Here is a 19,411-nt window from a genome sequence, read left to right as displayed (position 1 = left end):
TGTCTGTTCTTCGAGATTATGGAATAGGAGGCAAACTTTTGCAAACAATTAAAGGTCTTTACATAGACAGTCAGGCAGCAGTTAGAGTTGACGGTAAATTGAGTTCATGGTTCAGAGTAGTTTCAGGGGTAAGACAAGGCTGCAACCTGTCTCCACTGTTGCTCATATTATTTATGGATCATATGTTGAAAACAATAGACTGGCTGGGTGAGATTAAGATATGTGAGCACAAAATAAGCAGTCTTGCATATGCGGATGACTTAGTTGTGATGGCAGATTCGATTGAAAGTTTGCAAAGTAATATTTCAGAGCTAGGTCAGAAATGTAAGGACTATGGTATGAAGATTAGCATCTCCAAAACGAAAGTAATGTCAGTGGGAAAGAAATATAAACGGATTGAGTGCCAAATAGGAGGAACAAAGTTAGAACAGGTGGACGGTTTCAAGTACTTAGGATGCATATTCTCACAGGATGGCAACATAGTGGAAGAACTGGAAGCGAGGTGTAGCAAAGCTAATGCAGTGAGCGCTCAGCTACGATCTACTCTCTTCTGCAAGAAGGAAGTCAGTACCGAGGCTAAGTCGTCTGTGCACCGTTCAATCTTTCGACCAACTTTGTTGTATGGGAGCGAAAGCTGGGTGGATTCAGGTTACCTTATCAATAAGGTTGAGGTTACGGATATGAAAGTAGCTAGGATGATTGCAGGTACTAGGAGATGGGAACAATGGCAGGAGGGTGTCCACAATGAGGAAATCAAAGAAAAACTGGGAATGAACTCTATAGATGTAGCAGTCAGGGCGAACAGGCTTAGATGGTGGGGTCATGTTACACGCATGGGAGAAGCAAGGTTACCCAAGAGACTCATGGGTTCAGCAGTAGAAGGTAGGAGGAGTCGGGGCAGACCAAGGAGAAGGTGCCTGGATTCGGTTAAGAATGATTTTGAAGTAATAGGTTTAACATCAGAGGAGGCATCAATGTTAGCACTGAATAGGGGATCATGGAGGAATTTTATAACGGGGACTATGCTCCAGACTGAACGCTGAAAGGCATAATCAGTCTTAGATAATGATCATGATGATGATGGTGGTGGGTTACGTAAAATATTTGGCTATGCCTAACCGAAAGTGTACATTTTCTGATGTCCTTGCTTACAAATATCCGGCTTTAAGAAAGGGGGAAATGAATTTGAAGCGGAATGTAAGATATGTGTAGCTGGAACGTACGTCTCAGTGGCCAATAAAGGTAAGGAATAACTCGACAGATTAACTGCCATGGTTTTATTTCATTGTTTCACAGTCATTCAATTTATTTGTATTCGGAGGTTTAAAGTGCAGTTTACATGTCGTCAGCTGCTGCTTGAATTGCAGATGTTGGTAGCAGTGCGTCGAATGAAGGGAGGTGAAGGGTCGTACGTTTTTCGCTTTGTAAGCAATTCCGTGTTGTTGACATAACAAAACAATTGACACCACACTGTCACCACAAACAATACTTTTAATTTTTTTTATATTGCTCAGTTAACCATCACCTGACCATCAGCAACAATTAACTACTAGTTTTACCAGTAATTGCCGGCAGTCACGTGACTTGTCCAAAGCTGACGGGTGGTATGCTCATCTGCAGTTGACCCGTTTGATGTGTCCTCTTTTTTTCTTCTCTTGTCCTCCTTTTAGAAGCTGTTTGTCCTCCTTTTTAAACAATTGCATCTGGTCACCCTAAATATTCGTTGTCTCGGCGGGTGTTATGGATAGCGCCATTTTGCCACGCACGGTATACTTCAACCACGACGTCACGCGAACAGTTTACATATTTAGCCGTTTCGGAAACACCTTCTACCCTTGCCCCGGAAAGCTAATGACCATGCACTTTCGGACGTTTGGGCTGCGTTTCCGCTGCACTGTTATCCGCGTATGCCCGACACGCTTTATATGAAGGGCTTATTTCAATAGTGGTACAAGTCCATTTTTGTTCATTCTGACATACAGAGTGCTAAAGTTAAATGAGCGCTGAAAAATCTGCAGTTATCTAGCCAGAAATATTCAAGAGTATATTCAAGTATATATCCCAGATGATCAAAAAGTCAGTATAAATTTGAAAACTTAATAAACCACGGAATAATGTAGATAGAGAGGTAAAAATTGACACACATGCTTGGAATGACATGGGGTTTTATTAGAACAAAAAAAAAAAGTTCACAAAATGTCCGACAGATGGCGCTGGACAGCAAAACGTCAGTGACTGCGCATGAGAATCATGTATAAAAAGGAGCTGTAATGAGAGAGAGAATCAGATGCACCAGCAGTCGCAACATGTTGACGTTACCTGAAAAGACGCTTTTAGTGAAGCTGTTTTATCAGAATGGGGAATGTGCTAGTTCAACGTTACGATCCTATCGCCATAGGAAGGGGATTCGAGCGGGTAAAGGTCCGTTGACAAATGCAGCTGTGGCGAGAATGATTTCGAAGTTCGAAGCCACGGGTTGCTTAGACGATAGACCCCGTAGTGGCCGACCGAGCACAAGACGTAATGCTGCTGAGACAGTTCAGGAAGAAATGGAGACTGTAGCGGGTTCGTCTACGCACGGGGAAGTCAGCGCTCGTGCAGTCGCACGTCGCACCGGCATTCCATACACTACTGTTTGGTTGACAGGCGTGCCCTCCGATGCTATCCGTACGAAATCCATCGGCATCACGAACTGTTACGTGGAGATTTAGTGAAGCGGAGGGCATTTGCGGTGTGGGCGTTTCAGAAAATGGCAGAAGATGACGATTGGTTGAGAAACGTGTTGTGGACCGACGAAGCTCATTTCACGCTCCGGGGGTCTGTCAACACCCACAGCTGCATAATTTTGGCTACCGAAAACCCTAGAACTGTCGTGGAAACTCCATTGCACGACAAGAAAGTCACGGTATGAGTTGGATTCACCACATCTACCGTTATCGGGCCTTTTTTCTTCGAGGAAATGCGTGATTCTGGTTTTGTAACTGCTACCGTGACGGGTGAGAGGTACGCCGATATGTTACAGAATCGCATCGTCCCCAGTCTGGCTGATAAACACCTGCTGGGACGTACGATGTTTATGCAGGGTGGCGCTCCACGCCATATTGCTAGACACGTGAAAGATCTCTTGCGCGCGTCGTTTGGTGATGGTCGTGTGCTCAGCCGCCACTTTCGTCACGCTTGGCCTCCCAGGTATCCAGACCTCAGTCCGTGCGATTATTGGCTTTGGGGTTACCTGAAGTCGCAAGTGCATCGTGATCGGCCGACATCTCTAGGGATGCTGAAAGTCAACATCCGACGCCAATGCCTCACCATTACTCCGGACATGCTTTACAGTGCTGTTCACAACATTATTCCTCGACTACAGCTATTGTTGAGGAATGATGGTGGACATATTGAGCATTTCGTGTAAAGAACATCATCTTTGCTTTGTCTTACTTTGTTATGCTAATTGTTGCTATTCTGATCAGATGAAGCGCCATCTGTCGGACATTTTTTGAACGTTTGTATTTTTTTGGTTCTAATAAAACCCCATGTCATTCCAAGCATGTGTGTCAATTTGTACCTCTCTATCTACATTATTCCGTGATTTATTCAGTTTTCAAATTTATACTGACTTTTTGATCACCCGGTATATAGCGCTGAAAAATCTGCAGTTATCTCACGAGAAATATTCAAGTATGTATAGTCATTTAACTTTAGGACTTTGTATCTCAGAATGGACTTGTACCACTATTGAAATAAGCCCTTCACATACCCTCCACCGCTAGCGCTGCCAGCTATTTTCTGTGAGTGGTTATTGCATGTTGACGGCGAACACAGGCGGTAAATGTGAGTACAATATAGTCTGCTTCGTCATTAATTTGCGACCTGAGGAGCAGGGAAACCAACGCGCTTCCCTGGGGGACACCCGATAGTGCCATAGGCTTAATCTTGCATTTCACTGACGCATTCAATGTACAAACATGGAACTGGTCAACATATTCCGCAGATCGTGAGATTTTTCTGAGAATTTTTTTTAAAGATGCTCAGTAACTATCCCACGAGAATGCATTACTTGATTACGATGGCGAGTTTCTGACAAGCGAGAACATTTTCCTTATTGAAGCTACGTCTACACATTATGCGGTCAAAAAATGGTTCAAATGGCTCTGAGCACTATGGGACTTAAGATCTGAGGTCATCAGTCCCCTGGAACTTGGAACTACTTAAACCTAACTAACCTAAGGACATCACACACATCCATGCCCGAGCCAGGATTCGAACCTGCGACCGTAGCGGTCGCTCGGCTCCAGACCGAAGCGCCTCGAACCGCTCGGCTACAACGGCCGGCCCGTTATGCGATTAGTCGGGATATAAGATGGCATCCTGTGTCCACCGTATCAAAAATTCTCTTAATCTAGTCACAAATGTCGCTTGAAATCGCATGCGACCGTGCTTTTGATAATGACATGACGTAGATGTGGTACTGATAAGGGGACCGTGCCTATTCGTCATCGCCGATTTCGTCCAAATTTATGGAATATGCCAGAAACGAAAGTGAGTGTGTTGGCTATCCTTGCACAATGCAACGGTCGGTATTCTTTTGTTTCTGCTGTTTGTAAACAACACGCTTTCAAACATGCGGTTAGTTCTGTTCAAGTGTGATTGCGAGTAGTTGTTATACTTACGTTTGCAGTGAAAATAGGAGTTCATGATGCTGTTATTACATTCAATTGTGGTAATATTGGAAAGTGTTGGGTACTGAGAAAGGTGGGAATTAATCCAGGTGAGAATTAATCGCTGGGCTGCAACACTGCGGTAAAATGAGGATAGCCGACGCAGACAGGTCGGCATCGAATATTGCCAAGAGAGCAAGGCAAACATCTATTGTGTTTCTGGATCTGCGTCGGTGCCAGTGATGGCCGTGTGTTAGTTAGAAGGAAACCAGCCGAGTGCCTGCAAGCAACCTGTCTGTATGGTAGGCACAATGGACATAAACCTGGAGTTACGGCCCGTTGCAGTCCTGAGTCTGCCGCTGTCAGCAATTATGTACAGTGGCTACATTCCTGCCAAGTCTTTCTGCAATATCGCAAAAGGTACATCCAACTTCTTGTAGCATTATTACATGACCTCGTTCAGTGAGGAGTCGATAGCGGCGTCTTTGTCGCCTTAAAGGCATCCATAGCTAACACCAGCTCACCGTGTCCATTATCACGATCGTCATACTGTGTATTTAAAGCAAACCTGATTTTCATCCTCATAGTGGCGCTAGTATGTTACTCGCGCTTGCCGGCCGTTGTGGCCGAGCGGTTGTAGGCGCTACAGTCTGGAACCGCACGACCCCTATGTCGCAGGTTCGAATCCTGCCTCGGGCACGGATGTGTGTGATGTCCTTAGGTTAATTAGGTTTGATTAGTTCTAAGTTCTAGGGGACTGATGACCTCAGCAGCTAAGTCCCATAATGCTAAGAGCCATTTGAACTATTTGACTAAGGCGAAATTTGAACCGCTGTCTCGCAGGTGTAGAAACATGCCTACCGGATTTCGTTTATTTCGCACAACTGCTTCTTGGTGTTACGATTTTCTTCTGGTAGAGTACTGTTATGGCGGTTACCTTACAAGGGAACCTCCCCATCGCACCCCCCTCAGATTTAGTTATAAGTTGGCACAGTGGATAGGCCTTGAAAAACTGAACACAGATCAATTGAGAAAACAGGAAGAAGTTTTGTGGAACTGTGAAAAAATAAGCAAAATATACAAACTGAGTAGTTCAAGGAAAGATAAGCAACATTAAGGAGATTGAGAGCGCAGGAGCGCCGTAGTCTCGTGGTAACGTGAGCAGCTGCGGAACGAAAGGTCCTTGGTTCGATTCTTCCATCGAGTAAAAAGTTTAATTTGTTATTTTCAGTTTATGTGACAAACTCTTATGTTTTCATCACTTTTTTGGGAGTAATTATCACATCCACAAGAAAACCTAAATCGGGCAAGGTAGAAGAATCTTTTTACCCATTCCCCAAGTGTACAAGTTAGGTGGGTCGACAACATATTCCTGTCATGTGACGCACATGCCGTCACCAGTGTCGTATAGAATATATCAGACGTGTTTTCCTGTGGAGGAATCTGTTGACCTATGACCTTGCGATCAAATGTTTTCTGTTCCCATTGGAGAGGCACGTCCTTTCGCCTACTAATCGCACGGTTTTGCGGTGCGGTCGCAAAACACAGACACTAAACTTATTACAGTGAACAGAGATGTCAATGAACGAACGGACAGATAATAACTATGCAAAAATAAAGAAAGTAAAATTTTCAGTCGAGGGAAGACTTGAACCAAGGACCTCTCGTTCTGCAGCTGCTCACGCTACCACGGGAGCACGGCGCTCCTAAGCCCACATTGTCCATTATGATGCTTATGTGGCTCATGGACTACTCAGTTTGTATATTTTTCTTATTTTTTCACAGTTCCACACAATTTCTTCCTGTTTTGTCAATTGTTCTGTGTTCAGTTTATCAAGGCCTATCCACTGTGCCAACTTATAACTAAATCTGAGGGGGGTGCGATGGGGAGGTTCCCCTGTTAGAGATAATAAACAGCTTACTTACCTTTTTTGCCACACGTCTCGATTTCACTTGGCCGCCCTGAGCCGTGCTGGCCCCGGCTTATGCGTTGGTTTAAACCTTGACTGTTACTCTGCGTTTGGTTTCCCGCGGTTATTGCAGTTATGCCGTGGTTCTTTCTCCTTATACGTGTGGCAGCAGCGGTGTTTATCGATATTCGCACCTTGTACTATCTTTGGTCCGGTGCTTATAGTTTCCAGCTGGCCGGTGTGCGACAGTCGGTCGGTTGGTGTGGATCAGCCACGAAATCTCCACGCGGCGCAGTGGGCCGGGCCTGCTGGGGGTCTCTACGCAGTGTCGGAGTGTGTGGGAGCTGTTCCGGGTGATAAGAGGTTCGAGGCTCACCGGCCCAGGACGTCAAAGTTGAGTGGTGATTTAATTACCGAAGCCAGACAGTTCACATTGTGCCGTTGGTTTTCATGGTTGGCTGTTGGGGGTATTTCTGTGAGCAACAGCGAGTGTTCGAGTTGGCGAAAGTTTGGCCACCATCCGGTGGAGTTTAACTGTATTTTGGTTATTTGAGGTCCAAGCGCACCAGCGGAATTTTCTGCCTTGTGGCGATTAGCGTTCCGGTTACCTGCCAAGGCCGCTGACGTAAAATTCAGGCAGCGTCCTTTCCCCACCGTGTTGTCGCTGTCCGACACGTGTGTGTAGTTTTGACAGTTTGTGCATACTTGGTTGTGGGCGGCTATGGCTTTTACGTTTTGGCTCTGGAGTTCTTTGTGTAATGGTCGGGTGGAAAGCAAGTCGTCTTGTCGGTGGGTCCGTTGACTGTCTCTGGGTTGGGTTGCCGGCGGATCGGATATAGTTGGGCCGACTACCTGTCTGCCCTAAGCGAACGTTAGTATTTCAAATGCAGACCAACCCCCAGAAACTTCTGAGCGCCGCTGGCTGTACCGCCTTTTCTTATTTGATTGTGGATTTTAATGGCTCATAGCCGATGGTTTGAATCTGTACGCTATTAGTTCGTTTTTTAAATAATGGGCCTTTGGCCGATTTAAAAATTGATAGTTCCTTACTTGCCAAGTCTTGCATTGTTTGGGCCTCCAGCCTCATTTAAAATATTTTTGGATAAAGTTGTGGGCATTCTGCCTTTGAAATTTTAATGTATTGTGTTTTTCTAGCATGGGCCTTCAGCTGTCTTAAAATTTAAATTCATTGCTTGTTACGTCTTATACTGTTTGGCCCTTGAGCCTCATATAAAATATTTTTGCACAATTCTTTGGGCCTTTTGCCTTTTGAAAATTTATTGTAGTTGTGTTTTTCAATCATGGGCCTTCAGCTGTGTTAAAATTAAAATTCCTTACTTGGTAAGTCTTAGACTGTTTGGGCCTTCAGCTGCATTTAAAACATTTTTTTTTCTGGATAAAGCTTTGCGCCTCCTGCTTTTTGGAAATTTATTGTAGTTGTGTTTTTCAATCATGGGCCTTCAGCCGTCTTAAAGTTTAAATTCCTTGCTTGTTAAATCTTACATTGTTTGGGCCTTCAGCCTCATTTAAAAAAAAAAAAAAAAATTAAGGATAAAGCCTTGGGATTTCGCTATCGCTTCCGCCATTGTCCCGCACTTTGCTTGGGGTTCGCTTGGTTAAGTCGGGTTTGGCATGTTAATTTGAAGCAGTGGCCGAATGCCCTTCGTGCCGCCACCGCGTACCCCCCGCCCCCCCCCCCCCCCCTGGGATGGAATCAGGGTACCCCTCCTGTCTGCGTCTAGTGTAAATCACGGAAAAGTGTGGATGTGTTGCAAATGTCTGCGAATCGTGTAACTGAGGCGGTACGTGGGGACAAGACCAGTATTCACCTAGAGGGATGTGGAAAACCGCCTAAAAACCACTTCTAGGCTGGCCGGCACACCGGCCCTCATCATTAATCTGGCGGGTGGATTCGATCCGGGGCCGGCGCACCTACCCGAGAGTCCAGGAAGCAGTGCATTAGTGCTTTCGGCTAACCTGGCAGGTAAAGCCTTGGGCTTTCTACCTTGTAAAAAAATCTATTGTAGATGTGTTTTCAAAACATGGGCCTTCAACCGTTTTAAAAACTAAAGAAGTTGGGCCCTTAAGCCATAACATTGTGTGACCTATTCAGACGATAGCTACGCTCGGAAATTTGCGCTGTAATGTATGAAAGCAGAGTCTCGCGGCGATAACATTGAATAAAATGTTCTCGGGTTTCCAACCGCGTCAATTGCTTAAAACTACACAAGCTTTCGGGCAACCAATCCTTGACCATTGTCAAGTGGTATGACTCATGTTCTCGGGTTCTGAACAGCGTCAATTGCTTAAAACTACACGAGCTTTCGGGCAAGCAATCCTTGGCCATTGTCCAGTGGTATGACTCATGTTCTCGGGTTTCCAACAGCGTCCATTGCTTAAAACTACACGAGCTTTCGGGCAAGTAATCCTTGGCTGAAAGCTCGTGTAGTTTTAAGCAATTGACTCGGTTGGGACATTCCATTAGAACTACTGACACCCTTGGGAGAGCCAGTCCTGACAAAACTCTACCATCTCGTGAGCAAGATATACGAGACAGGCGAAATACCCTCAGACTTCAAGAAGAATATAATAATTCCAATCCCAAAAAAAAGAAGATGTTGACAGATGTGAAAATTACCGAACTATCAGTTTAATAAGTCACGGCTGCAAAATACTAACGCGAATTCTTTACAGACGAATGGAAAAACTGGTCGAAGCAGACCTCGGGGAAGATCAGTTTGCATTCCGTAGAAATATTGGAACACGTGAAGCAATACTGACAATACGACTTATCTTGGAAGCTAGATTAAGGAAAGGCAAACCTACGTTTCTAGCATTTGTAGACCTAGAGAAAGCTTTTGACAATGTTGACTGGAATACTCTCTTTCAAATTCTGAAGGTGGCAGGGGTAGAATACAGGGAGCGAAAGGCTATTTACAATTTGTACAGAAACCAGATGGCAGTTATAAGAGTCGAGGGACATGAAAGGGAAGCAGTGGTTGGGAAGGGAGTGAGACACGGTTGTAGCCTCTCCCCGATGTTATTCAATCTGTATATTGAGCAATCAGCGAAGGAAACAAAAGAAAAGGTCGGAGTAGATATTAAAATGGAGAAGAAATAGAAGGCCGGCTGGTGTGGCCGTGCGGTTCTAGGCCCTTCAGTCTGGAACCGCGTGACCGCTACGGTCGCAGGTTCGAAATCTGCCTCGGGCATGGATGTGTGTGATGTCCTTAGGTTAGTTCAGTTTAAGTAGTTCTAGGGAACCGATGACCACAGATGTTAAGTCCCATAGTGCTCAGAGCCAAGAAATAGAAACCTTAAGGTTCGCCGACGACATTGTAATTCTGTCAAGAGACAGCAAAGGACTTGGAAGAGCAGTTGAACGGAATGGATAGCGCCTTGAAAGGAGGATATAAGATAAACATCAACAAAAGCAAAACGAGGATAATGGAATGTAGTCGAATTAAGTCGGGCGATGTTGAGGGTATTAGATTAGGAAATGAGACACTTAAAGTAGTAAAGGAGTTTTGCTATTTGGGGAGCAAAATAACTGATGATGGTCGAAGTAGAGAGGATATCAAATGTAGACTGGCAATACCAAGGAAAGCGTTTCTGAAGAAGAAAAATTTGTTAACATCGAGTATAGATTTAAGTGTCAGAAAGTCGTTTCTGAAAGTATTTGTATGGAGTGTAGCCGTGTATGGAAGTGGAACGTGGGCGATAAATAGTTTAGACAAGAAGAGAATAGAAGCTTTTGAAATGTGGTCCTACACAAGAATGCTGAACATTAGATGGGTAGATCACATAACTAATGAGGAGGTATTGAATAGGATCGGGGAGAATGTGGCAGAACTTGACTAGAAGAAGGGATCGGTTGGTACGGCACATTCTGAGGCATCAAGGGATCACCAATTTAGTATCGGAGGGCAGCGTGGAGGGTGAAAATCGTAGAGAGAGACCCAGAGATGAATACACCAAGCAGATTCAGAAGGATGTAGGTTGCAGTAGGTACTGGGAGATGAAGAAGCTTGCACAGGATAGAGTAGCATGGAGAGCTGCATGAAACCAGTCTCAGGACTGAAGACCACAACAACAACAACTCGGTTGGAAACCCGAGAACATTTTATTCATTGCACTGTAATGTTTGGGCAACTAAATAAGGTTGTGTGTGTTCGAGTGTAAGTGACAGCCGCTCATTTTTGGTCCCTTTCCACAATTCCGACTACCTGTTCCGTCCTGCGGACCTAACCAGGCGCTTATACTTGCTGTGACGCTGTGCGAGTGTGGTGACTTACCGGAGGGCGACGCGGCGGGGCTGGCGCCCTTCAGCTCGGCCCGGATGGCCTGCACGGCGCCGGGGCTCAGCCTGGTGGACAGGTTCTGCTGCAGCTGCTCGATGTGGTCCAGAGCCCTCTGCAGCGGCACCTCGGCCTCGCCCTCCGGGGGGCCCGGCATCTCCTCGCAGGACGTCTCGGCTGCGCTGCTGTCCTCCACCTGCAGACACGCCCACTCCAGTTACCCAAACTCGTAGAAGTCACAACGCCGACCAGCTGACCCGTGTCTGGACTCAAGTTCTTCACCACAGGACACCAAGGATGAGGGTTACCCACAAAAATTCTAAGGAAATGGAACACCTACAGCCGTCATTATGATGCCATTCTACATCTACATGGATACATTCAAGTGCCTGGCAGAGGGTTCGTCGAACCATCTTCACAAATCTCTATTATTACAATCTCGTATAGCGCGCGCAAAGGATGAACACCTGTATCTATCCGTACGAGCTCTGATTTCCCTTATTTTATCGTGCTGATCGTTCCTCCCCATGTAGGTCGGTGTCAACAATCCATTTTCGCATTCGGAGGACACCGAGCGAGGAGGAGCAGTGGTAGCACACTGGACTCGCATTCGGGAGGACGACGGTTCAATCCCACGTCCGGCCATACTGATTTAGGTTTTCCTTGATTTCCCTAAATCGCTTCAGGCAAATGCTGGGATGGTTCCTTCGAAAGGGCACGGCCGACTGCCTTCCCCATCCTCCCCTAATCCGACGTGACCAATGACCTCGCTGTTTGGTCTCTTCCCCCAAAACAACCCAACCAAACCAACCATTTGGAGGACAGAGTTGGTGATTGGAATTTCGCGAGAAGATTCCGTCGCAACGAAAAACGCCTTTCCCTCAACGATGTCCAGCCCAAATCCTGTACCATTTCTGTGACACTCTCTCCCATATTTCCCCATAATACAAAACGTGCTGCCCTTCTTTGAACTTTTTCGATGTACTCCGTCAGTCCCATCTCGTAAGGATCCCACACCGCGCAGCAGTATTCTAAAAGAGGACGGACAAGCGTACTGTAGGCAGTCTCCTTAGTAGGTCTGTTACATTTTCTAAGTGTCCTGCCAATAAAACGCAGTCTTTGGTTAGCCTTCCCCACAACATTTTCTATGTGTTCCTTCGAATTTAAGTTGTTCTTAATTGTAATACCTAGGTATTTAGTTGAATTTACGGCTTTTAGACCAGACTGATTTATCGTGTAACTGAAGTTTAACGAGTTCCTTTTAGCACTCATGTGGATGTCCTCACACTTTTCATTATTTAAGGTCAACTGCCACTTTTCGCACCATGCACGTATTTCATCTAAATCGTTTTGCAATTTGTTTTCATCTTCTGATGACTTTATTAGTCGATAAACGACAGCATTATCTGCAAACAGCAGAAGACGGCTGCTCACATTGTCTCGCAAATCGTTTATATAGATAAAGAACAGCAAAGGGCCTATAACACTACCTTGGGGAACGCCAGAAATCACTTCCGATTTACTCGATGACTTTCCGTCTATTACTACGAACTGTCACCTCTCTGGCAGGAAATCACAAATCCAGTCACATAAACTGAGACGATATTCCATAAGCACGCAATTTCACAACCAGCCGCTTCTGTGGTAGAGTGTCAAAAGCCTTCTGCAAATCCAGAAATACGAAATCGACCTGAAATCCCTTGTCAATAGCAGTCAGCACTTCATGTGAATAAACAGATAGTTGTGTTTCACAGGAACGATGTTTTCTAAACCCATCTTGACTGTGTGTCAATGGACCGTTTCCTTCGTGGTAATTCATAATGTCCGAACACAATATATGTTCTAAAATCCTGTTGCATATCGACGTTAACGATATGGGCCTGTAATTTAGTGGATTACTCCTACTACCTTTCTTATATATTGCTGTGACCTATGCAATTTCCAGTCTTTGGGTACGGATCTTTCACCGAGCGAACGGTTCTATATGATTGTTAAGTATGGAGCTAATGAGTTAGCATACTCACAAAGGAACCTAATTGGTATACAGTCTGCACCAGAACCTGTATACCTGTATACACAGTTCAACATGATGCATGTTTGTGAACGTTTCTGCCAGAATACTGGATTTCACAGTATTCAGGGTGGTCCATTGATAGTGACCGGGCCAAATATCTCCAGAAATAAGCGTCAAACGAAAAAACTACAAAGAACGAAACTCGTCTAGCTTGAAGGGGGAAACCAGATGGCGCTATGGTTGGCCCGCTAGATGGCGCTGCCATAGGTCAAACGGATATCAACTGCGTTTTTTTAAATAGAAACCCCTAATTTTTATTACATATTCGTGTAGTACGTAAAGAAGTATGAATGTCTTAGTTGCACCACTTTTTTCGCTTTGTGATAGATGGCGCTGTAATAGTCACAAATATATGGCTCACGATTTTAGACGAATACTTGGTAAAAGGTAGGCTTTTTTAAATTAAAATACAGAACGTAGGTACGTTTGAACATTTTATTTCGGTTGTCCCAAAGTGATACATGTACCTTTGTGAACTTATTATTTCTGAGAACGCATGCTGTTACAGCGTGATTACCTGTAAATACCACATTAATGCAATAAATGCTCAAAACAATGTCCGTCAACCTCGATGAATTTGGCAATACGTGTAACGACATTCCTCTCAACAGCGAGTAGTTCGCCTTCCGCAATGTTCGCACATGCATTGACAATGCGCTGACGCATGTTGTCAGGCGTTGTCGGTGGATCACGATAGCAAATATCCTTCAACTTTCGCCACAGAACGGAATCCGGGGACGTCAGATCCGGTGAACGTGCGGGCCATGGTATGGTGCTTCGACGACCAATCCACCTGTCATGAAATATGCTATTCAATACTGCTTCAACCGCACGCGATCTATGTGCCGGACATCCATGATGTTGGAAGTACATCGCCATTCTGTCATGCAGTGAAACATCTTGTAGTAACATCGGTAGAACATTACGTAGCAAATCAGCATACCTTGCACCATTTAGATTCCCATCGGAATAATAGGGGACAATTATCCTTCCTCCCATAATGCCACTTGTCGCAGCCATCGCGGATTTGCCGTTGCCCAATAGTGCATATTATGCCGGTTTACGTTACCGCTGTTGGTGAATGACGCTTCGTCGCTAAAATCTGTCATCGTCCCGTAATTTCTCTTGTGCCCAGCGGCAGAACTGTACACGACATTCAAAGTCGTCGCCATGCAATTCCTGGTGCATAGAAGTATGGTACGGGTGCAATCGATGTTGATGTAGCATTCTCAACACCGACGTTTTCGAGATTCCCGATTCTCGCGCAATTTGTCTGCTTCTGATGTGCCGATTAGCCGCGACAGCAGCTAAAATACCTACTTGGGCATTATCATTTGTTGCAGGTCCTCGTTGACGTTTGACACGTGGCTGAACACTTCCTGTTTCCTTAAATAACGCAAGTATCTGGGGAACGGTCCGGACACTTGGATGATATCGTCCAGGATAGCGAGCAGCATACATAGCACACGCCCGTTGGGCATTTTCATCACAATGGCCATACATCAACACAATATCGACCATTTGCGCAATTGGTAAACGGTCCATTTTAACACGGGTAATGTACCACGAAGGAAATAGCGTCCGCACTGGCGGAATGTTACGTGATACCACGTTTGAGACTATTACAGCGCCATCTATCACAAAGACGAAAAAAATGGTCCAACTAAAACATTCATTATTTCTTTACGTACTACGCTAATATGTAATTAAAAATGGGGGCTCCTATAAAAAAAACGCAGTTGATATCCGTTTGACCTATGGCAGCGCCATCTAGCGGGCCAACCATAGCGCCATCTGGTTTCCCCCATCAAGCTAGACAAGTTTCGTTCTTTGTAGTTTTTTCGCTTAACGCTTATTTCGTGAGATATTTGGCCCGGTCACGACCAATGGACCACCCTGCATGTTCTCACAGAGATTATCAACGAGGTTTCGCTAGCTGTGAGTACGCAACGTACAGTCGTTCATTCAGAGGAGGAGAGCGTTTTCTGTGCGCTGTCACAACATCCCACCATCGCATCAATTTTTTGTTTTGTTTCTGACACTATGGCACAAGTGTAACAGGTATTGGTTCATAAATTTGTGAACCAGTTGCAGGACGAGGAAGAGGCACTCGGTTGGTACCTGCAGTAAGAGCCAACGTGCCACCCATCTGGGGCAAGTGTGGCTGTGGTACAACAATTTTCCCTGACACAATCATTTCCGATGGACTGAGGTCCCCAAGGTCACCTGCCTTGACCCGCCTCCCTCCCTGTTCTGACTTTTTTCTGTAGGGCCAGCTTAAACGTAATCTAGCCGCGCACCACCGACGAGTTACATCAGATCATCCGGCGTGATGTGCAGCACTGTGGCAGCGCACTCAGGAACCCGCAAGCGGCGTGGAGCTACTACAAACAGCACAGTGAACGCATTATTGTGGCCAAGATAGACACGAAGCCCACGCCTACTACAGTAGTACAAGTTTATATGCCAACTAGCTCTGCCGATGACGAAGAAATTGAAGAAATGTATGATGAAATAAAAGGAATTATTCAGACAGTGAAGGGAGACGAAAATTTAATAGTCATGGGTGACTGGAATTCGAGTGTAGGAAAAGGGAGAGAAGGAAACATAGTAGGTGAATATGGATTTCGGGTAAGAAATGAAAGAGGAAGCCGTCTCGTAGAATTTTGCACAGAGCATAAATTAATCATAGCTAACACTTGGTTCAAGAATCATGAAAGAAGGTTGTATACATGGAAGAACCCTGGAGATACTAAAAGGTTTCAGATAGATTATATAATGGTAAGACAGACAATTAGGAACCAGGTTTTAAATTGTAAGACATTTCCAGGGGCACATGTGGACTTTGACCACAATATATCGGTTATGAACTGTAGATTAAAACTGAAGAAACTGCAAAAAGGTGGGAATTTGAGGAGATGGGACCTGGATAAACTGACTAAACCAGACGTTGTAGAGAGTTTCAGGGAGAGCACCAGGGAACGATTGACAACAATGGGGGAAAGAAATACAGAAGAAGAAGAATGGGTAGCTTTGAGGGATGAAATAGTGAAGGTAGTAGAGGATCAAGTAGGTAAAACGAGAACTAAAAGAAATCCTTGGGTAACAGAAGAGATATTGAATTTAATTAATGAAATATCTGTATATTGAGCAAGCACTAAAGGAAACAAAAGAGAAATTCGGAGTAGGAATTAAAAACCATGGAGAAGAAATGACAACTTTGAGATTTGCCGATGACATTGTAATTCTGTCAGAGACAGCAAAGGACTTGGAAGAGCAGTTGAACGGAATGGACAGTGTCTTGAAAGGAGGATATAAGATGAACATCAGCAAAAGCAAAACGAGGATAATGGAATGTAGTCGAATTAAATCGGGTGATGCTGAGGGAATTAGATTAGGAAATGAGAAGCTTAAAGTAGTAAATGAGTTTTGCTGTTTGCGGAGCAAAATAACTGATGATGGTCGAAGTAGAGAGGATATAAAATGTAGACTGGCAATGGCAAGGAAAGCGTTTCTGAAGAAGAGAAATTTGTTAACATCGAGTATTGACTTGAGTGTCAGGAAGTCATGTCTGAAAATATTTGTATGCAGTGTAGTCATGTATGGAAGTGAAACGTGGACGATAAATGGTTTAGACAAGAAGAGAATAGAAGCTTTCGAAATGTGCCGCTACAGAAGAATGCTGAAGATAAGGTGGATAGATCACGTAACTAATGAGGAGGTATTGAATAGGATTGGGGAGAAAAGAAGTTTGTGGCACAACTTGACGGTTGGTAGGGCATATTCTGAGGCATCAAGGGATCACCAATTTAGCGTTGGAGGGCAGCGTGGAGGGTAAAAACCGTAGAGGGAGAGCAAGGTGTGAATACACTAAGCAGATTCAGAAGGATGTAGGTTGCAGTAGGTACTGGGAAATGAAGAAGCTTGCTGAGGATAGAGCAGCATGGAGAGCTGCATCAAACCAGTCTCAGGACTGAAGACAACTACAACAACATCCAACTGAGGATCTGTTAAATCACGATCAGTTTGGCTTTAGGAAAGGTGGACAGTTCCGACGCTGCAGTTGATAATGGAAACCAGGGTGAAGAAAAATCATGACACGTTCATAGGATCTGTCGACCTGGAGAAAGCGTTCGAGAATATCAAATGGTACAGAATGTTCGAAATCCTTAGAATGATAGGGGTAAGTTATAGGGAGATACGGGCAATATACAATATGTACAAAAGCCAAGAGGGAACAATACGACTTGACAATCATGAATGATGTGCGCGGATTAAAAAAAGGTGTAAGACACGGATGCAGTCTTTGTCCCTGCTGTCCAAGCCAAACGTCGAAGTATAGAAATAAAAGTTGAAGAGTGGGCTTAAAATTCAAGGTGAAAGGACATCAACGTTAAGGTTCGGCGGTGACACTGCTATCGTAAGTGAAAGTGAAGAAGAATTACTTGGTCTGATGAATGGAAAGCAGTCTAATGAGTGCAGAATATGGATTGAGAGAAAATCGAAGAAAGACTAATCAAAGTGGCAAAAATGGGGCAACGAAAAACATAACATCAGGATTGATTGTCGCGACACAGGCAGCAAAATAACCAACCACGGACGGAGCAAGGAGGGCATGAAAAGCAGACAACCACTGGAAAAAAGGCATTCCTGGCCAGGAGAGGTCTCCTAGTTTAAAATGCACTCCGTGTTTAGGCCACAAGTGGCGCATAGGGAACATCCGACCGCCGTGTCATCCTCAGCGGTGGATGCGGATAGGAGGGGCGTGTGGTCAGCACGCCACTGTCCCGGTCGTTATGATGGTTGGTTGGTTGGTTGGTTTGGGGAAGGAGACCAGACAGCGTGGTCATCGGTCTCATCGGATTAGGGAAGGATGGGGAAGGAAGTCGGCTGTGCCCTTTCAGAGGAACCATCCCGGCATTTGCCGGGAGTGATTTAGGGAAATCACGGAAAACCTAAATCAGGATGGCCGGACGCGGGATTGAACCGTCGTCCTTCCGAATGCGAGTCCAGTGTCTAACCACTGCGCCACCTCGCTCGGTCGTTATGATGGTATTCTTCACCGGAGCCGCTACTATTCGGTCGAGTAGCTCCTCAATTGGAATCACGAGGCTGAGTGCACCCCGAAAAATGGCAACAGCACATGGCGGCCCGGACGGTCACCCATCCAAGTGCCGGTCACGCCCGACAGCGCTTAACTTCGGTGATGTCACGGGAACCGGTGTATTCACTGTGGCAAGGCCGTTGCCTCCTAGTATCAAACCTAGGCCTTAACTTGAGGAATAAATGTCTGAGACTGTGCAGTACCTTTGGAGCACAGCATTTTATTTCAGTGAGACATGGACTGTGGGAAATCCACAACAGAAAAGCATTTGAGATGTGGTGCTACAGAAAATGATGAAAATTAGGGACTGTTAGGGAATGAGGAGGTTCTGCGCAGAATCGGAGAGGAGAGGAATATGTGGAAAACACTGAGAAGGATGTGATGTGCGTACTGTAAGACCTTCGGTGCACACACCATCAGATTATTTGACTTGTCGCTCTAACGAAGTAGGCGAGTGTCAGCAATACGTCTCGTGGTCTTATCGTGGCGTGTTTATCTTCTGCCGTTAGGTCAGACGATAGAAATGCCACCTGCACACTTAGAGTAGCAGATTGACGGTGACCGACTTTAAAGAGAACTTGATTAATTTTCACACCCATTTATTAAAATAATAACAATCATAAACCTTTCTTAACTTGATTCTGGATGCTATTTACAATTAACAGAACTTGGTTAATTTTCACACACATTTATTAAAATAATAACAATCATAAACCTTACTTAACTTGATTCTGGATGCTATTTACAATTAACAATCTATAGTTCCTTTGGTCTTGGTACGTTAATCTTATTCTCACATATCTCTGATACTCGACAAAGTGTCTACACATTTATCTTCATGGCTATGTACAGGAATATGATAATCTTCTTAGGCGCAGACTGAAACTTGACTACAGACTGGCACAGACTAATGCAGACTGACTAATCGGAGGTCTGTACACTCGTTACAATACCTAGCGCGTTCAGGTATCACTGCGCGAGTGTGATCCGTGAGGAGAAAAGGTGCGCGAGTGTGATCCGGGAGGAGAAAAGGTTCTACGTTAGCAGCAACCTCATTGGCTGCGTTTCATATTAATAAGCGGATCGGCGGAAGAAGAATTTGGTCCGTCTCTAAGGCAGCGCCATCTCGTAGCGCGGAGACGGACGAGCGCTGCGCCTGCGCTGTTGTGCTTAGCGGGGCGCGCTCTGGTGGGAAAGTCGTGTACGTGCTGACTACGCGGAACTATGTACACAACAATCGAGAAGGGACAGGATGGTAGTACAGCTGTTATGGCGTCAGGGAATAACTTCCATGGTTCTAGACTGAGCTGTAGATTGCAAAAACTGTAGAGGAAGACGAGGATTGGAGTACATCTAGGAAATACTTGAGG

General features: G+C 45.0%; 1 protein-coding gene and 1 pseudogene across 1 annotated transcript in view; both read right to left on the bottom strand.

Annotated features, from left to right (window-relative positions):
* The window catches only part of LOC126426662 (serine/arginine repetitive matrix protein 2-like), a 288,117-nt gene that overhangs the window by 243,678 nt on the left and 25,028 nt on the right, over positions 1 to 19,411 (bottom strand). The window contains exon 3 of the mRNA XM_050088547.1: positions 10,861 to 11,059. Within this exon, the coding sequence (XP_049944504.1) occupies positions 10,861 to 11,059 (199 nt within the window). The remainder of the gene's footprint in view (positions 1 to 10,860; positions 11,060 to 19,411) is intronic.
* On the bottom strand, positions 18,069 to 18,186 carry LOC126427523 (5S ribosomal RNA; annotated as a pseudogene).

The sequence above is a fragment of the Schistocerca serialis genome, chromosome 11 (assembly GCF_023864345.2).
Source record: "Schistocerca serialis cubense isolate TAMUIC-IGC-003099 chromosome 11, iqSchSeri2.2, whole genome shotgun sequence".
In the NCBI taxonomy this organism is placed as follows: domain Eukaryota; kingdom Metazoa; phylum Arthropoda; class Insecta; order Orthoptera; family Acrididae; genus Schistocerca; species Schistocerca serialis.
This window is presented reverse-complemented; position numbering and strand designations above follow the sequence as displayed.